General features: G+C 47.1%; 1 protein-coding gene across 1 annotated transcript in view; it reads right to left on the bottom strand.

Moving 5' to 3' along the window:
• The window catches only part of LGR6 (leucine rich repeat containing G protein-coupled receptor 6), a 156,598-nt gene that overhangs the window by 17,761 nt on the left and 120,667 nt on the right, over positions 1-18,170 (bottom strand). The window contains exons 7-12 of the mRNA XM_068918509.1: positions 9,156-9,224; positions 7,543-7,614; positions 6,237-6,308; positions 4,953-5,021; positions 3,865-3,936; positions 532-597 (exon numbers count right to left, since the gene is read on the bottom strand). Of these exons, the coding sequence (XP_068774610.1) occupies positions 532-597; positions 3,865-3,936; positions 4,953-5,021; positions 6,237-6,308; positions 7,543-7,614; positions 9,156-9,224 (420 nt within the window). The remainder of the gene's footprint in view (positions 1-531; positions 598-3,864; positions 3,937-4,952; positions 5,022-6,236; positions 6,309-7,542; positions 7,615-9,155; positions 9,225-18,170) is intronic.

The raw sequence follows: 18,170 nt of genomic DNA, 5'->3' as shown, positions 1-18,170 counted from the left end.
AGAGGGGCTAGCCCTCAGCAGTGTGGCTACAAGCTGCTCTGTGTCTGAGCCTTTGGCCTGGGACCACTCCTTGAAGCAGATGTTCCTGGCATAGGTACACCTCACCCTTGATTAGCTCATACCTGAGACTTCAAGTTAGTAAGGTAAAACTCACTGCTGTCCTGCCCTCTTTCTGTTTACTGCAGCTGAGTTGTCTGAAAAGACTCTAGCACGTTAAGCTCTTACGCACAGGGAATGCATTTTTGTCGTGCATGCACAGGGGCAACTATAGCATGGAGCTCTGTTCCTTTTGCAGTCCAGCTAGAGAGTTATAATGCTTAGCTTTCCCAGTGCTTGGTGAAAGGAGCTTACCTCTGGGTCCAGAGCCTCCTGTGTGCACCATGAGTGTGCCCAGTGTGACTGAATCAGACTTTTCCTTCCTGCTGGTCTTTCTACTCTCAAGACCCAGTGATGCGTTAGGTGAGGTTTGTATTTGGGAACAGCCCCTTTCCCCCCAGACCAAGATGTGAGCGAAGGGATCGCTTTACTCACAGTTCTTCCAGCCGCTGACACCAGTGGAAACTAGGTAGCTCTTCAATTTGGTTGTGAGAGAGTTCTCTGCAGGGGGAGGACCAGCACAGAAATGTTAGGAGATCAAAAGTGAGTGTTCCAGAGCCCTCTCTTGGAAAGCGGATACTGTTGGATAGAGGAATGACCTGACCTCCATTTTGCACAGCTGTGGAGAGCAATAACCCCAGGCAAAGGGGATCTTTGCTCTGCACACACCTGACACTCGCTCTGAACATCTTTGTGCTATGCAGGCATTGCTCAGTGGTTTACCTACTAATCCAGCCCCGGTCCAGCTCCCTCCAGCACAAGCAACAGACTGAAGGAGCTGCTTCGACAGCTGAGGGGGTTAGCTTTTCCTCAGCGCCACACTCCTTCCCGGCCCCAAGTCAACTGTAAAATGTGTCTGTGCCATCTTCTGCCAGGTATAGCCTTGCTTTTCTGTGGGCAAACCAGAGTGGTGTTTGTGCCAGAGCTCCCATCCTGCCTCTGTGGTTAGGGGAGCTCACAAAAGCTGCAGATGTGCATTCAGAGCCTGGGGAGTTTTTGGACAGCAGATCAACCAACTGCCTTGCCTCCTTCGTGGTGCAGCAAACCTAACTGCCCACTGCTTGCTCTCCATTCAGCCTTTCCTGGCTTCTCCCCAGTAAAGGGAGTTGTGGCACAGACAGGAAATTGGTACAGGACATTACAGAATGTGAAATTTCCTGGTCCTCATTCTTTCAAGTCTGCCATTGCTGCAATAGCCAGAAAACCATTCCCAGGAAAATCCTGTTCCTACTACTTCATAGTCTGATGGCATGTCAAAGATAGAGTGACTTTGTGGTCAGAGTGAAACTATCCTATCACAACTTTGATGTGATCTTATTAAAATTAAAATAGGCTGAGAGGAGAGTAATACTTAAAATCAGCTCTTTTCCCTACCAACAGAGACTGGATTCATGGCTCTTCAAGGAAAAGGTGCCCTAGGGGAAAGTTTTGTATGATGTGGCCTCTCAGCAGACTTTCCAAACTCAGTTTCCATCTTTCTGCCAATAAATTGCTACTAAAACATTTCAATTGTTTATTTTTTTGCCTGAGTTTTCCATGGTGCAGAGAAGGAGGAGGAAGGGAAGTAACAACCAAACAACATTTTGTATTTGGCTCTTGAGACAGTTACCCAGTACAGAGGGTGACAGCAATAGGATCAGTCACTTCTGGCTGGTCCACATGTCAATGCACAGGGTTTGACTGGGTGATTCCTTAGCTAAACCATAATAGAGGGAGAACTCATCCCCCAGTGATTATTTCTGACTCCTCCAGAGTTAGAGTAAACAGATGCAGCCCAATATGTACATGAAAAACAGCCCCGGTCGTTGATGCTGTGCTGTGGACACATCAGGGCAAAGGTTCTGGTGGGATCAAAGAGACGTTAGCTTTGCTCAGGGCAGACACAGTTATTTCTGCCTGAGAGGAAAGACAAATCTGTCCCCTGAGCCACAGAAGCTCTGGACAAAAGCAGCAGAACAATGTCAGGTTGACACCAAGCACGAGCTTGGCAAGACTGCCCTGCCCTGGGTGTGCTGGGCTCAGTGCCCATGCACAGGCCGGCTTCACAGCATGCCCACTAGACTCACACCCCTGTGGTGGTCAGATTCCTGCCTGAGCAGCATAGCAAAGGGTCCAAGATTTTGGGAGTGAAAATACAGGGTGGTGTGCTGCAATGGACTGAAACCCAAAACCAAACAGGTAGGGGGGAGCCTGGGGACCTCAAGCACCAAATCTGCTGTCTTACAGCCACCGTGAAAGATCTCTGCAAAAAACCTGCGGCATGATGTGGACAGTGGGAAACCAGAAATGTGGTGTAAATGATATCACCTATATTTGGATGTATGTGAGTTGTAATGTTATCCTGACACACTGCCAAGGGAGAGCAACTGGTATCTCTGTGAGGAGACAGAAGACCAATGGATTTCAAAGGCAAGGCTAATGCATTTCAGAAGGCAAGAGAGATGTAAACATGCACAAACATTGGCTCATATACCCTCTCTTCAGACTCTGAAAGCAATGCAATTAATGTCAGTATAATTAACTAGGAAGAAGGAACAAGGTGAGCTGTCCCCATAAAACTCTCCCACAAGGAAGGGGGCAGGGATGAAGTGCAGGCTCTGTTGTGAAGGTTTACATTCTGATAACTTGCAAACATAAATAGAGCCTACAGGACCCTACAGCTTTGGCCATTCCAAAGGCTACATTTTGGTGGCAAGTTGTCCATTGAATTGGTCCAGATGTCTAAAACTGAGAGATCTTCCCCACAGGGACGGCTGGAGCCAAAGTTCTGTGATCTGCTAAGTTACTAATTATGTTCTTTTATTTTTATGTTTTTCTCTTGTTTCCAGCTTCTGTGATCAAATATTCACTCCTGTTGCTTTCCTGGAATAAACTTGCTTTCATTTTCAGCTTGCTTGTATAAAGACTAACTGACGAGAGGCAAGCCTCCTGCTTGTCCTAAGGCAGCAAACTTATATAAATCTGGCTCATGACTCGTTTCCAGAGGATGTCTTCAACTGAAGACGAGGTTGGGGATCTCAGAGGGATGTGCTTCATGAGAAGATGCAGAATCATTTTGAGGGGCTGATTTCATCATGTAACAGGTTAAAGAAGAAGTACATCCCCCACTCAGCATCATTCAGTGCCTTGCAAAGCAGATATGGCCAAAGTGATTTTGCGTCTTTGGGCAAAACCGTGTTCTGCCACTGCTGCACCCTGTGAGGAGCCATATGGCCTTGCAGCTCTCAATCAGATCAGGCCTGCACCCTCCCGGGCTGTTGCAACAGAATCCTTCCTCCAGAAGACTGCACTTCCTGGAGCTCCAACTGGGGGAAGTTAGCCTGGGGGCAAAGGCTTGTGTGAATCGTGATTTACACCTGCCTTTTGTGCAGGGTATACCTAGGAGCTGTGAAACGCTGCCATTCTGACCCAGTGTCCTTTGCACTCACTGTATCCTTGCATGGGGCACACAGTTCCCAGTGATGCAGTGCAAGGAGAAGGCAAATGTGGATTTGTCTCATCACTTACAGTCCTGAGCCCTGAGCATCACACTGGGGTTATGCTAGGATGAGGCAAGCATGTTCAAAAACACAAAAACATGCAGGGATCACGGCACCGCCCAAGAACGTGTTGTTTTCTGCACGGGAAAGGCAGTAAGTTAAAGAACCTCGGCTCCATGGGATGGTATTCTATATCTGGTTCCCTCCCTGGGCTGGACAAGAAGCAAGTCCAATTTCTGATGCCACTTTCCCAAAGACAAGGCAGAACAGAAAAACAAATGTTACTCACAGGATGCGGAGGCTAGGCAGCTGCTGGCACATCCCTCTGGGAAGTAAATGGATACCTGCTCGGGTCAAAGTCCTAGAGGAGTGGAGAAAATAGAAGAAATGGTATTACTGAGAGCCAGCACACAGACTCTGCTATCCCCATGTCCAACTACCAGCCACAGCTGGTGGCAGGAGAGACAACATAAATGGGATAGTGAAATACCTGCAGAGGAATGAAAGCTGACTTGGAAATGGAGACTGGGAAAGAGTGGGTAATGCTGCTGCACCTGGCAAAGGGTGACTGTTCCTCTAATAAATTCTGGGACATTACTGAGTACTGAATTCACTAGTGTCCCTGGCCATATCTAGCCTGGGTAGCGTTGCCCTCTGCAGCATGCTCTGCTCTCTCAGTTCCCCATTTTCTGGACCTGGAGCTACAGCTATCTCAGAAGCCAGTTCCTGGGTGGTGGTGGGGATGGTATGGCATGGCTAGGGCACATACTTGAGCTTGGAAGCTCAGAAATACTTGAGCTTGGAAGCTCAGAAATGCTCCTAGGCCCTGCAGTTTGGCCACAGCTTGTGGACCTAGTGCCATGGAGAGGAGAACCATGGGTGGCCAGAGACAGCACATCCTCCAGGGCTCCCCCATTCCTGGGTCTGGCAGTGTAAGGATGGGGCCAGATCAGCTGCAGGATCCCCCAGCCCAGGAAGCAAATGTGCTGCAAACACAACAGATGTTTCTATCCCTGCACTGCACTGCAAGTGCTGGTCCTGGGAAGGGGAAAGAGGCACCGGATCTCAACAGATCATGCTCAAACACTGCACCCAAAGGCTTATTCCTTCACAGATGCAGAAGGAAGGGAAGGAAAAAAATAAAAAAAGATTGGAGCACACTCTAGCATTACTGAAAGAGCAACTCTCAGAAAGAAAGCTGCTTTCAGGAGGCACAGAGGTGAAACGGAGCAGAGAGGTGAGTGACCAGGAAAAGGCAGAGCTGAAGATAATGAACTGCACAGCACTGTGAAAGCTGTCCTCACTGAAACAGCCTGGACCACCTTGAAGAAGGAATAGCACTAATAGCAGAGTGAAAGGGAGAGATTTGCCACTCACAAAACTTCTAGGCTGGTGGTTCCTTTAAGGTCTGGGAATTCTCTGATGTCTGTTGCACCATTGAGTGACCTGCAGAGAAATTAGGGTAACAGAGAAATTAGGGTAACATAAAGTGCACAGCAGAACTGGAAGTGAGTGCAGCTGCCCAAGGTCCCAGACCATCTGCTCCCAAATGCCATGTGGCAAATTGACTTCTGCACACCCAAATGTGGCAAAAGGAGGTCCATGTCCAAAGGTGCCACTCCTATGAACATGCCACTGCTCACTGGCTGGTTGAGCAGACATATCACATGCAGCACAGATGCAGTGTTCCAAAGTTGGGCTTTTCTATCCAGGTAGACTTGGCAGGCTCAGACTCCCCCCTCCCCCCCAGCAGCTGACATTCTTGGCATGCTCTCTACACAAATTAAATTAAAGAAAAGAAACAATTACCATGGGGAATGCAAGTGGGGCATCCCACCCAAGCCTCCCAGAGACTGTATATTGGAGCTAAAGAATGCATGTGTATTTGGAGGATTTATTTTATTTGCTTGACTGTGTGTCCCTGCAGAGAGAGGCTGGGTGAGGCTTGTAAAGAGAGAGATTTTGAAGTTACCTCTGCCTCAATACCTAGCACGGTGCTCCAACAGTTTAGCTGAAAATTCAGCCAGGTTAGGCCAAAGTGAAGCAGCTCTTCTGTTCCAGATGATGCCTACCACGTGGTGGTGGCCCTGGAGCAGGATTAGAGCCATAAATGTGAAGGAAGCACTGTCAGCTCTACCTGCCCAATAAGATTAATTGTGCCATGATGGTAGTGCTATGTGGCACAAGTGTTCCTACAGTTCTCCTTCCCTTGGGCAAAGGTAGGTGACTTCAATGCCTTCCGTTTGTTGGGCCACAATAGTTTCTGTGGCAGACCCTGGGGAACACTACACAATGGTGCAGGGGTACCTTCAGCAGTGTATAGTAAATATAGTGGCACTTGTGAACATGATCTTTGCTGATGGTGATGCAGACACAGAGAAGCTGGAAGACTTTTCAGGTGTTTGTCAGTTGGGTAGATAGGAGGAAGAAATTTCCCCCTCTGAAATCCCCTTCTCAAAGTTATTCTCCCTCAGCAGAAAATATCTGCAGTGTCTGCCCCTTGGTTTGTTGTCTTTGGGGATGACCAGAAGAGCGGCACCATGATCTTCTATTGGCAGAAGAGCTCGGGGAAAGGGGAAGGGAGAAGGCCGCTAAGGTCTCCAGCTCCCAATGCTTGGAGCCTGGCTGCGTTACCTCTGAAGATCTGCTTGATGAACTTACAGAGTGTGTAGCTTTGGCAAGTACTGAAAAGCGGATTGTCCAACAAACTGGATGGGATTGTCATAAAAATGGCTGCAAAGGAAATGAGTAACTGGTCAGATTCTGCTGTGCGTCCCAGAGAAGATGCCATTATAAGCCTTGGAGAATCTAGGAATAAGCTGTGTAGGGGGTGTTGGCTATCCAGTGAATAACCCTACTTTTACAGATAACCCTAGGCTCTCCCGCCAGCATGTTTTGGCTGAACTTTGGTACAAATGATATCTCAAATCCTGCTGCTCTGTGATGGCCCTTTAGGTGCCTGCTGAACTTAGAAGCAGGCTAGAAAGATGCAAGTCCTTTTTTAATCTTGCTACAGGCTCTGACCCTGCTGGGACATACTGTGCACTTGACACCTTGTCTAATTTTACACATCTACAGCACTAGTATCTTCCCTACTTTTCACAGTCAGTGGAGAGAAATAAGCTCTTTCAAGATCCAACGAACTTTAGGAGTTGAATCACCTCCTAGAAGTATCACTTTCACCAACTGTGAAGGACTGTAGATGGGCAGATCCAATGGAGACATCGGCATTCTGGATGTGTCCTACCCCCGCCTGACACCAAGGATGGTGCCTGAGGAAGATGGGGATGAGGTTGGTTTGCTCTGACTGGAGCAGTGACCATTTTCACCCAGTGTCACCATTGCTTCCCAGATGCTGATATTTCCATAACTTAAGTCCCAGACTAGCCAAGCAGAGCTTTTGTCACTTGTCGTGATTTCCAATATCACTGTGGTTCAAGGAAGAACTGTCTAGAATGTCTGGCTGTCGCTATGTCAGAGTGGAAATGCACTGGCAGGTCTGTGTATCTCTCTGCAGAACTTCATGTCCATGGGTCTGGGGTAGATACACACTGGTCTGCAGCGATACTGTCTCTTCTGTCTCCTAGTTCTCAGCACATGTAGTCACTGCTATAACCAACTAGCAGCATTTCTAAACACTAGGAAAAGGTACATGCGGAGATCAACCAAGGCTTAGAAAACCCTTTGTTATGCACAGCTAGATTTCCGTGCAGACTACCAATTTGTTGTTCCTTCTTTGTTATCAGCCTGATACAACAGTAGAAATCAGCTGAGGGAAAGGAGAACCCAGGGTAGAAAAGCTGGCCATAGTTAAGAGGGAGCTGATTTCAGCTTACGTTAGCCTACATACCATGAATATCAAATTGCGATCATGGTGACAGCTGTCAGAAATCCCAACCAAAGACATCAGGAAATGCCCCTTTCTGGAGGATGTAATGATTTAGGAAACACTGTTAAATTTTCTTACATTGTTTGGAGGAGGGGATTCCCAACAAATGCATTCTCTGGAATAGCTTTGATGTTGTTGTTATGAAAACCGCTGTTGGGAGAAACAAACATCTTTATATTAATGGGTTAGAAAGGCTTGGCGACACCTTCTTTCCTCAACACTTTTAAAGGTGGAGAGCCTTCAAAACACAGAGGTGATAAAAGGGAAGGAGTATGCTCTATTGTAGCTGTAGCATCAGCCCAGCAAAGGAGCAAGGTCTCTCCTTGTTTGGCAGGACAAAGTCTTCATTCTGCTGTATTTACTCTTTGAATAGTGTGGTGCTCTACAAGCCACTCCACTCAACCCTGATGGACTCAAGATTTAACACTTACAGGCCACTGAACTGGAGCAAACAAAACAAACTTATTTTACACCACCCAGAGATTACAATTTTTGTGGATGGTCCCTTCATTTATAGCTCCACAGCTGTTAATCAGAGTCCAGTCTGCAGTGAATTATTGGCCCTATTGACTTTAAAGAATTTATAGATCCTAGCCATGATGATTTTGGTTATGCTTGAGAAAATGGCTACCAGCAAACCTTCACAGCAGAAGAGAACTCTGTGGCCACAGCCTGATCTCCTGTATATCAAAGGCCAGAGAACTGCAGCCACAGAATCCTGTGTTGATCACCAAGTGCGGGCTTTGGGTGATGACCAGGTTATTTCATCCCAGAAGAGTGCTTTAGTGGTTAGTCATATGGCTGCTTGAAATTTGCCTCTTCTTTAGCAATATGTATTTCAAAAGCCACCTCAAAGTGGACTGAGAATCTTGTTCTCAGCTTGAAAGTCAGAGTAAAGATGATATCAGATCTGATCTGATCTGATCTGATCTCCTACACAAGAAATTCTTTCAGTAAAAGAACAAGATAGTGTCAGATTTTCTCTGCAGCCTCTCCGAATCACCAAAGCAACTGCTTTTGTTCCATCCCAGCCTGTCATCAGTGTGACACAGTCTTAGGGTTATAGCTGTCCATGGGGTCCATGGATCCACCTCAACTGGACTTGACCCTATCTTGGGGAGTGTACCTTTGTCAGTGCTAACTCAGATGGTCTCCCATTTTTAGTGTCTCCTAGACTAATCAGTTAGAGGAGAGCTAGCCCATAAAGTGGTTATAAAATTGTGGGATTCCCTATTATAAATTTGTCTATGGGATATCAAATAGTTTTTGCACATCAGAGGAGGTGGTATGGGGCCTGCCAAAGCCACGGCCTTACAATCACACGGGTTCATCCATGGTTATGGACCTGATTTGGGGAAAGGACATTATAAGTAGCCGGAGACCAGATGGACTCTGAGCTGGCATCAGATGCCACTGGAGAATGAAGACCTGAGGAGAAATCTGCTCCAAGCCTTACGGGGGGCTCTCCTACTTCCCTCAGCCTGCCTCGGCCAAGGGCGATGATTGTGAAGTGATTAGAGCAGAGGGGAATCAAGAGTTTAACCTGCTTTTATATACATGGTGGAGAGTGCTCAGAAAGACAGACGAGGGCTTGGGCTGAGTGTTCTCCCTAGGTCAGAGCACATGCAGAACTTTATTGGTCACTCTCCTTTGGAGAATGCTTTTAAAAGGGAATAAACAGAAAATCTTACAGTTCCTGTAGTCGACCCAGAGTCCTAATAGCCCCAGGGAATTCCAACAGCTCATTGTAGTTTAGATCCCTGAAAGACAGAGAAGGGAAAAACATTCATTAATGAACCTGTAGGAACTCAACTGAGTGTATCTGTGCTTTGAAGGCATGGAAACTTGGTTGTTAAGCAAGGGAGATAGATAGGTTTTTCCTACCACACTGATCCAGCCACTGCCTGGAAACAAACCCTTACATATTCCTGCAGCAGGAATATTCCCTGCTGGGAGCACTATCAGGCGAGAGCTAGCCCAAGCGTGGCTGCTGCAAGATTGCTGCTGTCTGGACTCTTTCACCAGAGTCCCTCAGTGCCCAGAGCTGGACTATGCTGCTGGTTTGCATCTTCAGAGTGCCCCGTCCTCCTCTCTCAGAGACTCATCCCCAGATGCTAGGAGGTGAGCCCTTTTTCTCACCTTTCCAGAGCCAAAATGGGATGTCAAAAAAAAAAAAAAAAACCCAGGAAACAAAAGAGCAGCTTCAATTCTGTAGGCCCCGCAAAAGGGCTGTGTCTGTGCTCCTGTGGCCCTGACATGCAGAGGGGAGCAGGGGCTTGCAGAGCAGAGGGATTCATCCAGGGGACAGGATGCTGGACTATCCTGTCAATGGGACATGTTGTGACTGGGACCAGTGGGAAGAGCAGGCTGTGGGAAGGCTATTACTCTGATGGCTGATAAAGTGCGAACCAAAGATGGAAGTGATGTGGAGGAGGAACTAACACTGCTGAGTAAGTTTAATTTGCAATTTAATAAATTAAGTAAAATATAATACATTTAATATAGTCAACCGTAATGACAAGTGCAGGGTCTACCTACCCTAACCTGGCAACCAGAAGAGACATCTGTGCCTGAATGAGCCTCGTGGACTACATTTATTCTCCAAGGATGGGCTGGCACCTCTGGAAAAGGATTTATTTGAGCTATGAGGCAGTGCTGACAACCTGAAAGGAACAGCCCTATGAAAGTACTGATCCTGTTGATGACTAGAGGGAGCTCAGGGAGACTGAGCTTTGGATGTGTAACACTCCTAATCTAGCATGCCTATTACTGTCCTTGGAGAGGTGGTTGCAACTGAAATGATATCATTTGACCCCATCCTGTCCATCCCACAGATGAAGGCCGTAAAGTCTGAAGACCATGTGACTGCTTCCTACCTGCATGAAGCTCACTGGGTTTTAGATGGTAGATTCTTTGGAACATGAGGGTAATTACTGGCTCCTGGAAATTACTGTACAATTACACTTAATGGACCTCAAAGTAATTGCTATGTAACCTGGATTGTGGTTTACAGAACAGAAATAACCATTCATTTACACAGCAATGAGCTGCTGCCCAATTACCTCATAATTCTCAACCTCTGGGCCCAGGCATGGTAATTAAGTTATGATCTCTCTTGACCCCCCTCTCTCTGGTAATTACCTAGTGCCTTTCCTTTACCAGTGTCCATATGTGGGAATGTCTCTACAGCACTATCTTGGCTTTGCCCCGATGGGTATTTACCAATTAAATCACCTCAGGTAGTCTCTCCAAATGGCTCTTCCCTTAGGTCCTCCTGAACTCCATGTGTCTATGACTTATTCTATATCTTTCTTCTGGCCTTGTCCCCTAGCTAGTCACTCCCCAGTAAATATTCTCTAGGACATGAAGTTGGCCTGGGTGGGTTTTATCTTGTGTACCCTTAAGTAGCCCTTATCAGACCTGGTTGACTGGATTCCCTCTGCAGCCCAGGGGGAGAGGCAGGCCCTGCTATGGCGCCCTGCTATGGTGTGGTCTCCCCACACCAAAAGCTCTTTTCTCTCCTCCTGTTACAAAGGGAGTCTGGATGCCTACATTGTATGTGTAGATTTGAGGAAATGAATCCCGCTCCTGTAGGACATACACCTCATGTGAAGGGATCTGGAAAGGATCCAAATAGCCTAATAAGTCTACGTGCTGGCAATCAGCAGGAGAGGATCAAAGGCCCAAGCCACAAGCTCTGCCTCACAGCCTAGTTCAACCTGCAATGTGATGGCAGAGGCCCAGTGCACAAAAAAGCTGCTGCGTGTGTCCCCAAGGCCTAGGAGTGAAACGGGAGTGACAAATCCCCTCCTCCAGCCAGCTCACATCTATTAGATATGAGAGCTCCCCTCCTTCATAAAAGAGGTTACTTTGATGCACTTAGTTTTGATCTGGGTCCAGGCAGATCAAGGTTCTTTCCGTGTCTTCTCTGCTTGAGTCCAAAATGAGCTGTCTCAGAAGAAACAACCTGACATATGACTACTCCTGCTTCTCACTATTTGCAAGGTGCACATAGCTTGTTACCTGCTATTTGTATGTTCTTAGCCCATTTCTCTCTATTGTACCTGTTGGGCATCCATTACTGTCAAGTCTGAATATTTCACAATTATATATACTCTATTACACTGGGGGAAGACAGGGCAAGACTGCTATAGTGCACAGTCTTTGAATTAAAGCTCAAAGACCCAAACAGGCGGATTCTTAAAGAGAAAGAGTGTTTATAAATGCAGATAGCAAACTACTGGGCTTTTTGAAAGCATCAGTCAAATCCAATTAACCTTCAGATCACTGCACTGGATAAAATCAGAGGGCATTAACAACCTAAACTGTCTGACAGTCTCAAATCTCCATCTATCTGTGTGTAAGGTGTTTAATACCTTTGAAAATTTCACCCTACAGTCTCTTTCTAAGGTTAGAATGAGATTTCACAGCAGAACAGGAAGCTGCAGAGGTCACTCAAGGCTGGGTGTGTTGGCCTGTGTGGTTTTCCTTCCCCTTGTAAAACTTCCTGTAACATAAATACAGGTGCTGGGACAACACTGTGTGATGTGCAGTGACCAGTCCTGGAGAACAGGCAGTGTGAGACTGTGATGGTCTGTGATCATGTCACTGACACCATGGGAAGCTCTCTGTGATGGCCCAGGGGGTGAGTTTCTCCTCAGCGATACCTAACGTGTTTGTGAGCAGCCAACAGATGGAAAATATTGCCCAACAAAGATGAGACTTGGCTCACCTGTGATTCACTGACAGAAAAAGTGAGCTTAAATCTGTAACCAATACTATTTACAAGGAATAATTCAACATGTTGTAATATTTGTTCCTGTCTTTCTCTAAAAATGCATTTCCTTTCCAGCTTGCTTCTCTTCCAGGCAGTCTGTTCTTTCATTAGCAGATGAACGTGTTGTTTGTATCTCGGTGTGTGTGCAAGTATGTACAGGAACAGTTCTTCCTGATGAGCACACACCTTTTCGCAGTCTGGCAGCATCTCCGGGCCTCCCTCCCCCTCTGTAATAGACAGATACAAAGAGCATTGTGTTCAGCAGATCCCTCTGGGTAAAAAAACCATCTCTGACTTCTGGCATATAGTGGGCTTGTTGGAAAGAGGAAATGCAACCAGGTGTAGTCATACTGCTCCAGTCTGGCTGCCAGTAACCCCAGTCTGTTTAGGAGAGACAATGGGCCTGTGCTGGCTCCTTCCAGTGCTTCCTGGTTATCAGTGAGGTGAGGCTCCCTCACGGAAAATAAACCCAACTGTATTCATTAACAACTCCCCTAAGTATTGCTAGCAGCCGCCTGCTCTTGATCTATGTGCCATTCATGCTGCCCTGACTTGCCTCCAAGACTGCCCTGTGCCAAGCCCTGCTGATTTCAGAGAGTTCATCTGCTTTGGAAAGGCTGAAAGAAGCCTGCAAGATGTTCTCCAAGCCTATGCTCTTCCACTCAGTGGGGCAGCCCTCCCCAAAACCCAAATCCGTGCCAACACATATGGATAGCTTCCCTGCACCTTCTCTTCTCTTCTCAGAGCTCAAGGGAGACCTTGGTCCAAGCAATGACTGAGAAACATCCGCCAACCTTCACTGAGTGGGAGCCTGTGTATATCTAGCAGTGGTGAGCTCTGCAGGAGTAGGAGGTTTCTGATCATTTTGTGAAATTCAGTCCTCGGATTGTTTTGCAGATGTCTGAGATGAGCAGGGCTACACCTGTCCCACGTACCTCTCCTTTCTGCTTGCTGTCTCACCACTGGCTTTGGCCATACTTTGCTGGTTCCAACTCCACGTTCTGATGCTTTCCTACAACTTCTATCTTTGGTACAACACAGGGAAAGCGGCAAAAAGCCAAACCTGCCAGCAGGTGACACTATCCACATTGCACTGCTGTGGCACAGTTAAGCTGCTGTGGCGATGGGGGAGCCTCTTGTTCCAAGGAGCTGGACCTGGTTCTGCTGGTGTATGAGCTGTCCCAGCACTAAAGTGGGCCCTAAGATTGGCAGAAGGAAGCCAACATAACATTACCATTTCCAACTCAACAGCACCATGCCAAAACAATAGGGAAGCCTCATGAAACTGCATGTAGGAAAAAAAACAAGGCCATGCCTTAAAGGAGAGAGTTTTGCCAATTACCAAGGCCTTTTAGAAGCAAAATCACTCAGCCAAGAGTTTCAGAAATGGTGTGCAGGAGAAATTACTATAAAGAATCACTTTCCTCACTTGTGCTCCAAGTTACCAGCTCTAGGTATCACAGTGGGATGTTGAAAGGAGCCTTGTCTGTTCTTCTAGTTAAAATGAAAACCTCTTAAAAGGTCATCCAGTCTGCTTGAGACACAATGAACTGGCTGGCTTTCCATTGTTTTTATTTCTAGAGTGAGTCTATAGCTTCATATTTGGAAGATCTTAAACAACCCTGTTGTTTACTTAGAAATAAATTGACATCAAAGGCACAGTTATTTTGGGCTTTAACTGCCAGGGTGATTTGAAGCTGACAACATGAAGCCTGGAACTATTAATATCTTCAATCTGGCCAAAAAGAGAGAGAAGGAGGAGTAAGAGTCTCAGGTCAATTTTCTGCCTGTTAGGGACTATTAGTGGTTCCACACAGGAAGCCAAAAAAAAATTATATAGTGCTATAAATTCTTCCATAAGCCACAAAACACCGCAAATTTGCAGCTAATAAACCTGAAGATGCACTAAGATTAGAAGCTGGAGATGGGACATTTGCTGACTATTTCAGTCCCATTGCAAACTCTTGCTAGTAGTTTGAGATGTCACTCTGATGCCCTGGAGGGAGCCTTCCTACAGCCTCTGATAAGGACTTGCATTGCCACCTGTCCTTTGCTGGCATCTAACCAAGCTGCCAGTAAATTTATTTACCACTGCTCCTAGTTGTGCTGGTTACTGTGGCCACATCAAGCACTGGGAATGATTTAAATGGTAGTCTGAAAGCCCAAGGGGGCTATTATGATCATGTAATTTGACCTCCTGCCGAACACTGGCCAGACAGCTTTGCCCAGATGCCTTATATCAAAGTCAGGGCTTGTGGTTGAGTGTAAGCTGGGAAGAGTTGCCTAGTTCGTCCGTAGTACAACAAGGAAGTAAAAATTGGATGCTTAGGAAGCTAGCCACCCTTGACTGACTGTAATCAGCCTTTTGTTGATTCTGCCTTGTGACAGAGGAGGTTTAAGATTGCCATGATGCCCCTCACTGGGTCCCTGTGCCTCCCTCGCACCCCAATGTTATAAATCTCCAGGGTGGATTTTGGAGTGTTTAAAGGTATTTAGGTGCCTGCTGGCCCTAGCGCCTCTGCTAGGTGTCTGATGTACTGATGGCCCCACTGTAAAGGATTAGAGGAGATGAATCCTGCCTGTTGTGCCTGCACACCTCTGGAAACCCAGGTCAGTTTTCCTTTTGGGACCTCGTTGCTGGATCCAGTGCATGATCACTGTGGGCTCACTTTGCACAGGCCACCAAACCCACAGCAGACTGCAGCTCCTTTTGATGCCTCTGACCAGAGACTGGGAGTGTTCACTATACCTAATGAGCTCCTGGTAATGATAATGGTTAGGTGCCATATTTCTGTTCCATAGCATCAATGTAAACACTGTTCTCCTGGTGGTGATTAACACATGCAGCAAGCATGTGTCCTTCCCCAGGACAGTTTAGATGGTGAGACATAGCAAGTGCATGTTATAAGTGAAAGGAGGGGAGGGGAACATGAAAGGACGCAGAATACATATCTGACTCTCAACCAGGCTGGAGCTGTGTGACCATCCTACTCTCCTTCCTCTAAATGGAGACATCCAAGAAGGTGATGCACCTGTGTGCACAAATCCCTTTTAGGCAGGGGAAAGAAGTGGCCTGTTCATCTCCTAGGGTCAGTGTTTTCACTTGAGTTTCTGAATCTTGTCCTAGAGATGCTCATTTTCACAATTTATAAGAAGAATGCAGGTGACTGGCTCTAACAGAGTTCATCAGGGTCCCGAAGGGGCAGAGATGAGCCCCCACACCATGGGAAGGTAGTCAGATCCTAATGGTGCCTGATATCTACCAGCAGCAAGTAGTAATCTCTGCACAAATATTCGTTCTGATGGCCTTGCCTAGAAGCATCCCAGCCTTCACTTATACAGACAATTTTACAGGGTTTATGTGGCACAGAAAGGTCTACTGCTGGGGAGGGGAGGTCCTGTCTGTAGGCCCTGCGTTGTATGTCTGCAGCTGCCAGTCCTTCCTCACACAGCTCTGTTCCCCATTTAAAAATGCAGCAGTGCCCAGAATGTGTCTGTTCCAACCAGTATTTCTGTCTGTTCTCTAACTGATGAAGGTACTGAATTAAATATGTTTTCAATTCCATTTGATTTATTTAACAAGGTTGAAGTAAGCCTTTGAGAGCAGGATCTCGTGGGGGGTCCTGGGAGCACAAGAGCTGCCATGCACGTATCATTTACAAGACACAAAAGGAATTGACCGCAAAACTGAGCAGTGGGGACCTCGGTCGTTCAGATGCACAGACAATAACCATGGAGCTAATGACTCAGGCAGGGGAGGCATGGAGAAGACTGCTGTACTTTGCCACGCAGAGGAAGGCTTGAAAACCTGATCTACAGAAGTTGTTTTGAAATGAGCCGTGGGAAGGAAGTTGGGGACCCATACCCACCCCATAGGTGCACAAATTGGCAGTGATCTGTACAGCGCCATCCACAGTGCCCTGTGCACATTAGTGCTGGCAGGGCGGAGCATGGGGTGGGGGCAAGTGGAGGGGAGCGGGCAGCGCTTGTTCATGTGCATATCCACGGTGAAAACATGCCTGCCTATTATCTTTTTCGCTGCCTGCAGTGTGTGTTCCTCCCTTTCACAGGCAACCAATTCATTCTCATATGTTTCTGGAAGCAGGTTTCCTTTCTCCAGCATAGGCAGCTGTACTGACTCATCTGCTCTGTGAAAGGTAGTACTGAGGCTGTGTCCGAGTGGGGCTGGGAGAAGGCTTTGAGGAAGATGAAGCACAAGGAGCCAGAAGAGCTCAAGGTTGGGGGTCCTCTGAGAGGTCACAGCAAGCATGTCTGGAGACCCAAGGGGGGGGTGATTTGGGGAGATTCGGTGCTGTTTGTCATTGCAAGATCAGTGGTTCCAGGATGGGGGGAACCAGACTGGAGAGTCGGCAGGGTGCAAGAGAAGATAATGAGAGCACTTTGTGGGGAAAAGGAAGGAGCAGCAATGGAGAATAGAAAGAGAGTGCTAGGAAGGGGTGAGGCCTACAGCTGAGCTGTAACCCATGGAAAAAACTTAGTTTCTCCAGAATGACCATTTTTCATCTTAGCTGTTTCTCTCTCTCTCTCCCTCTTTTTCTAATCTTCTGAAATATCATGTCTGCTTGGGATCAGGTTCAGCTAAAGGAAGGTTCTGCTCAGACCCTTGTCAGGAGGTACATGAGCAGTTCAGAGCCTGAACTACATAACTGAGCAGTCCCAGCTTCTGCTCTCAGGAGAGTAGATGCAGCAAACTGGGATCAGTTGATCCGCGGAGACCACAGAAGGGAACTGTCTGCTCCCAGTGCTCCTGGGTCATGGCTAGTGCATTTGCCAATCCAAATTTAAAGAAGGCTTTCTCTCTTCCTTGGGAACATCACCTCTATTTACTTGATGGAGCATGTCACATACTTTAGAGTTCTGTCCTTGGTCCAGATGCAGTGAGCTGATGCCATAGAAGTCCTGATCTGTGGTCCATCTCTCCAACAACCTTCCTTTCTCATTGCAGGGGAGCACATCCTCTGAATCCATCCCCCGAATTCCATCCCCTGAATCTGGGTTCCCAGGCCTTTGCTAAAGCCCCCTGCCTCCTCTGACAGGGTGAGATTGCAGAGCCAAGCTTCCTCTGATGTTGGATGGTGAGCTGCCTGGGGACCCACCCTGACATGCCACAGGGCTGGAGCATCAGGACCCTGAGGAGGGAGCACAGCAGCTCAGGGCAGCAAATGGGACATTCTCAGAGGAGTCTAAACCATCAGCTACTTTGGGAATTGCAGATGCTGGGATCAGAGTCATGAGACTGCACAAAAATTTTCAAATTAAACATGCTGATGAAGTCAAATTCCACCTGAAGAGTGAGGTGTCATTTGGCAGACAGGTTTCCAAAAGAACAAGACCTGCCTAGCCCTAAAAGGGTTAAACAATCCTTGTGTGAACTGTGGTAGAGATATTTCCCATTTCCTTCCTTCTGCCTTCATTGCCTGAGGTGTACTTTATATTAATTTTTTTTTCTCCCCTAGAAAATCCAACTCTCTGGAGGAGTCAGTACGTTCCAGCTCTGCTCTGCATTTACAGACTCAGCTAATTACCCGGATAATAGGGCAGCGCGCTGCGAAAGCCTGTGGTAAGGGCATTTCCTGTGAGGCAAGGTTAGGCAGATAAAATGCCTGGAGCCAAAGGGTTTTGGATTCAGCCCTTCTGGGAAATGTTTTAAATTTATTAGTGCTATTTTAAAAAATAAATTAAAAGGTTTTTAAATGAATGAAGATTTGTTCCTTCCAAGTGATTTACCTCCTTTGTCTGAGTAGCAGAGCAGTTGGCAGGGACAAGGATGCGGAGGGAGAAGTTAGAAGGATAGGGAACAGCAGGGTCATCTCAGGTGGAGGGGGTGAAGGAAGACTGCAGGGCATCTCTAAACCACTTCCTCCCTCATGTCCATATCAGAGATGAGCTACAGATGCCCGCGCAGCCA

Source organism: Struthio camelus, chromosome 24 (genome assembly GCF_040807025.1).
Source record: "Struthio camelus isolate bStrCam1 chromosome 24, bStrCam1.hap1, whole genome shotgun sequence".
Taxonomy (NCBI): domain Eukaryota; kingdom Metazoa; phylum Chordata; class Aves; order Struthioniformes; family Struthionidae; genus Struthio; species Struthio camelus.
The sequence above is the reverse complement of the archived record's forward strand: the minus strand, read 5'-3'. Positions and strand labels throughout refer to the sequence as shown.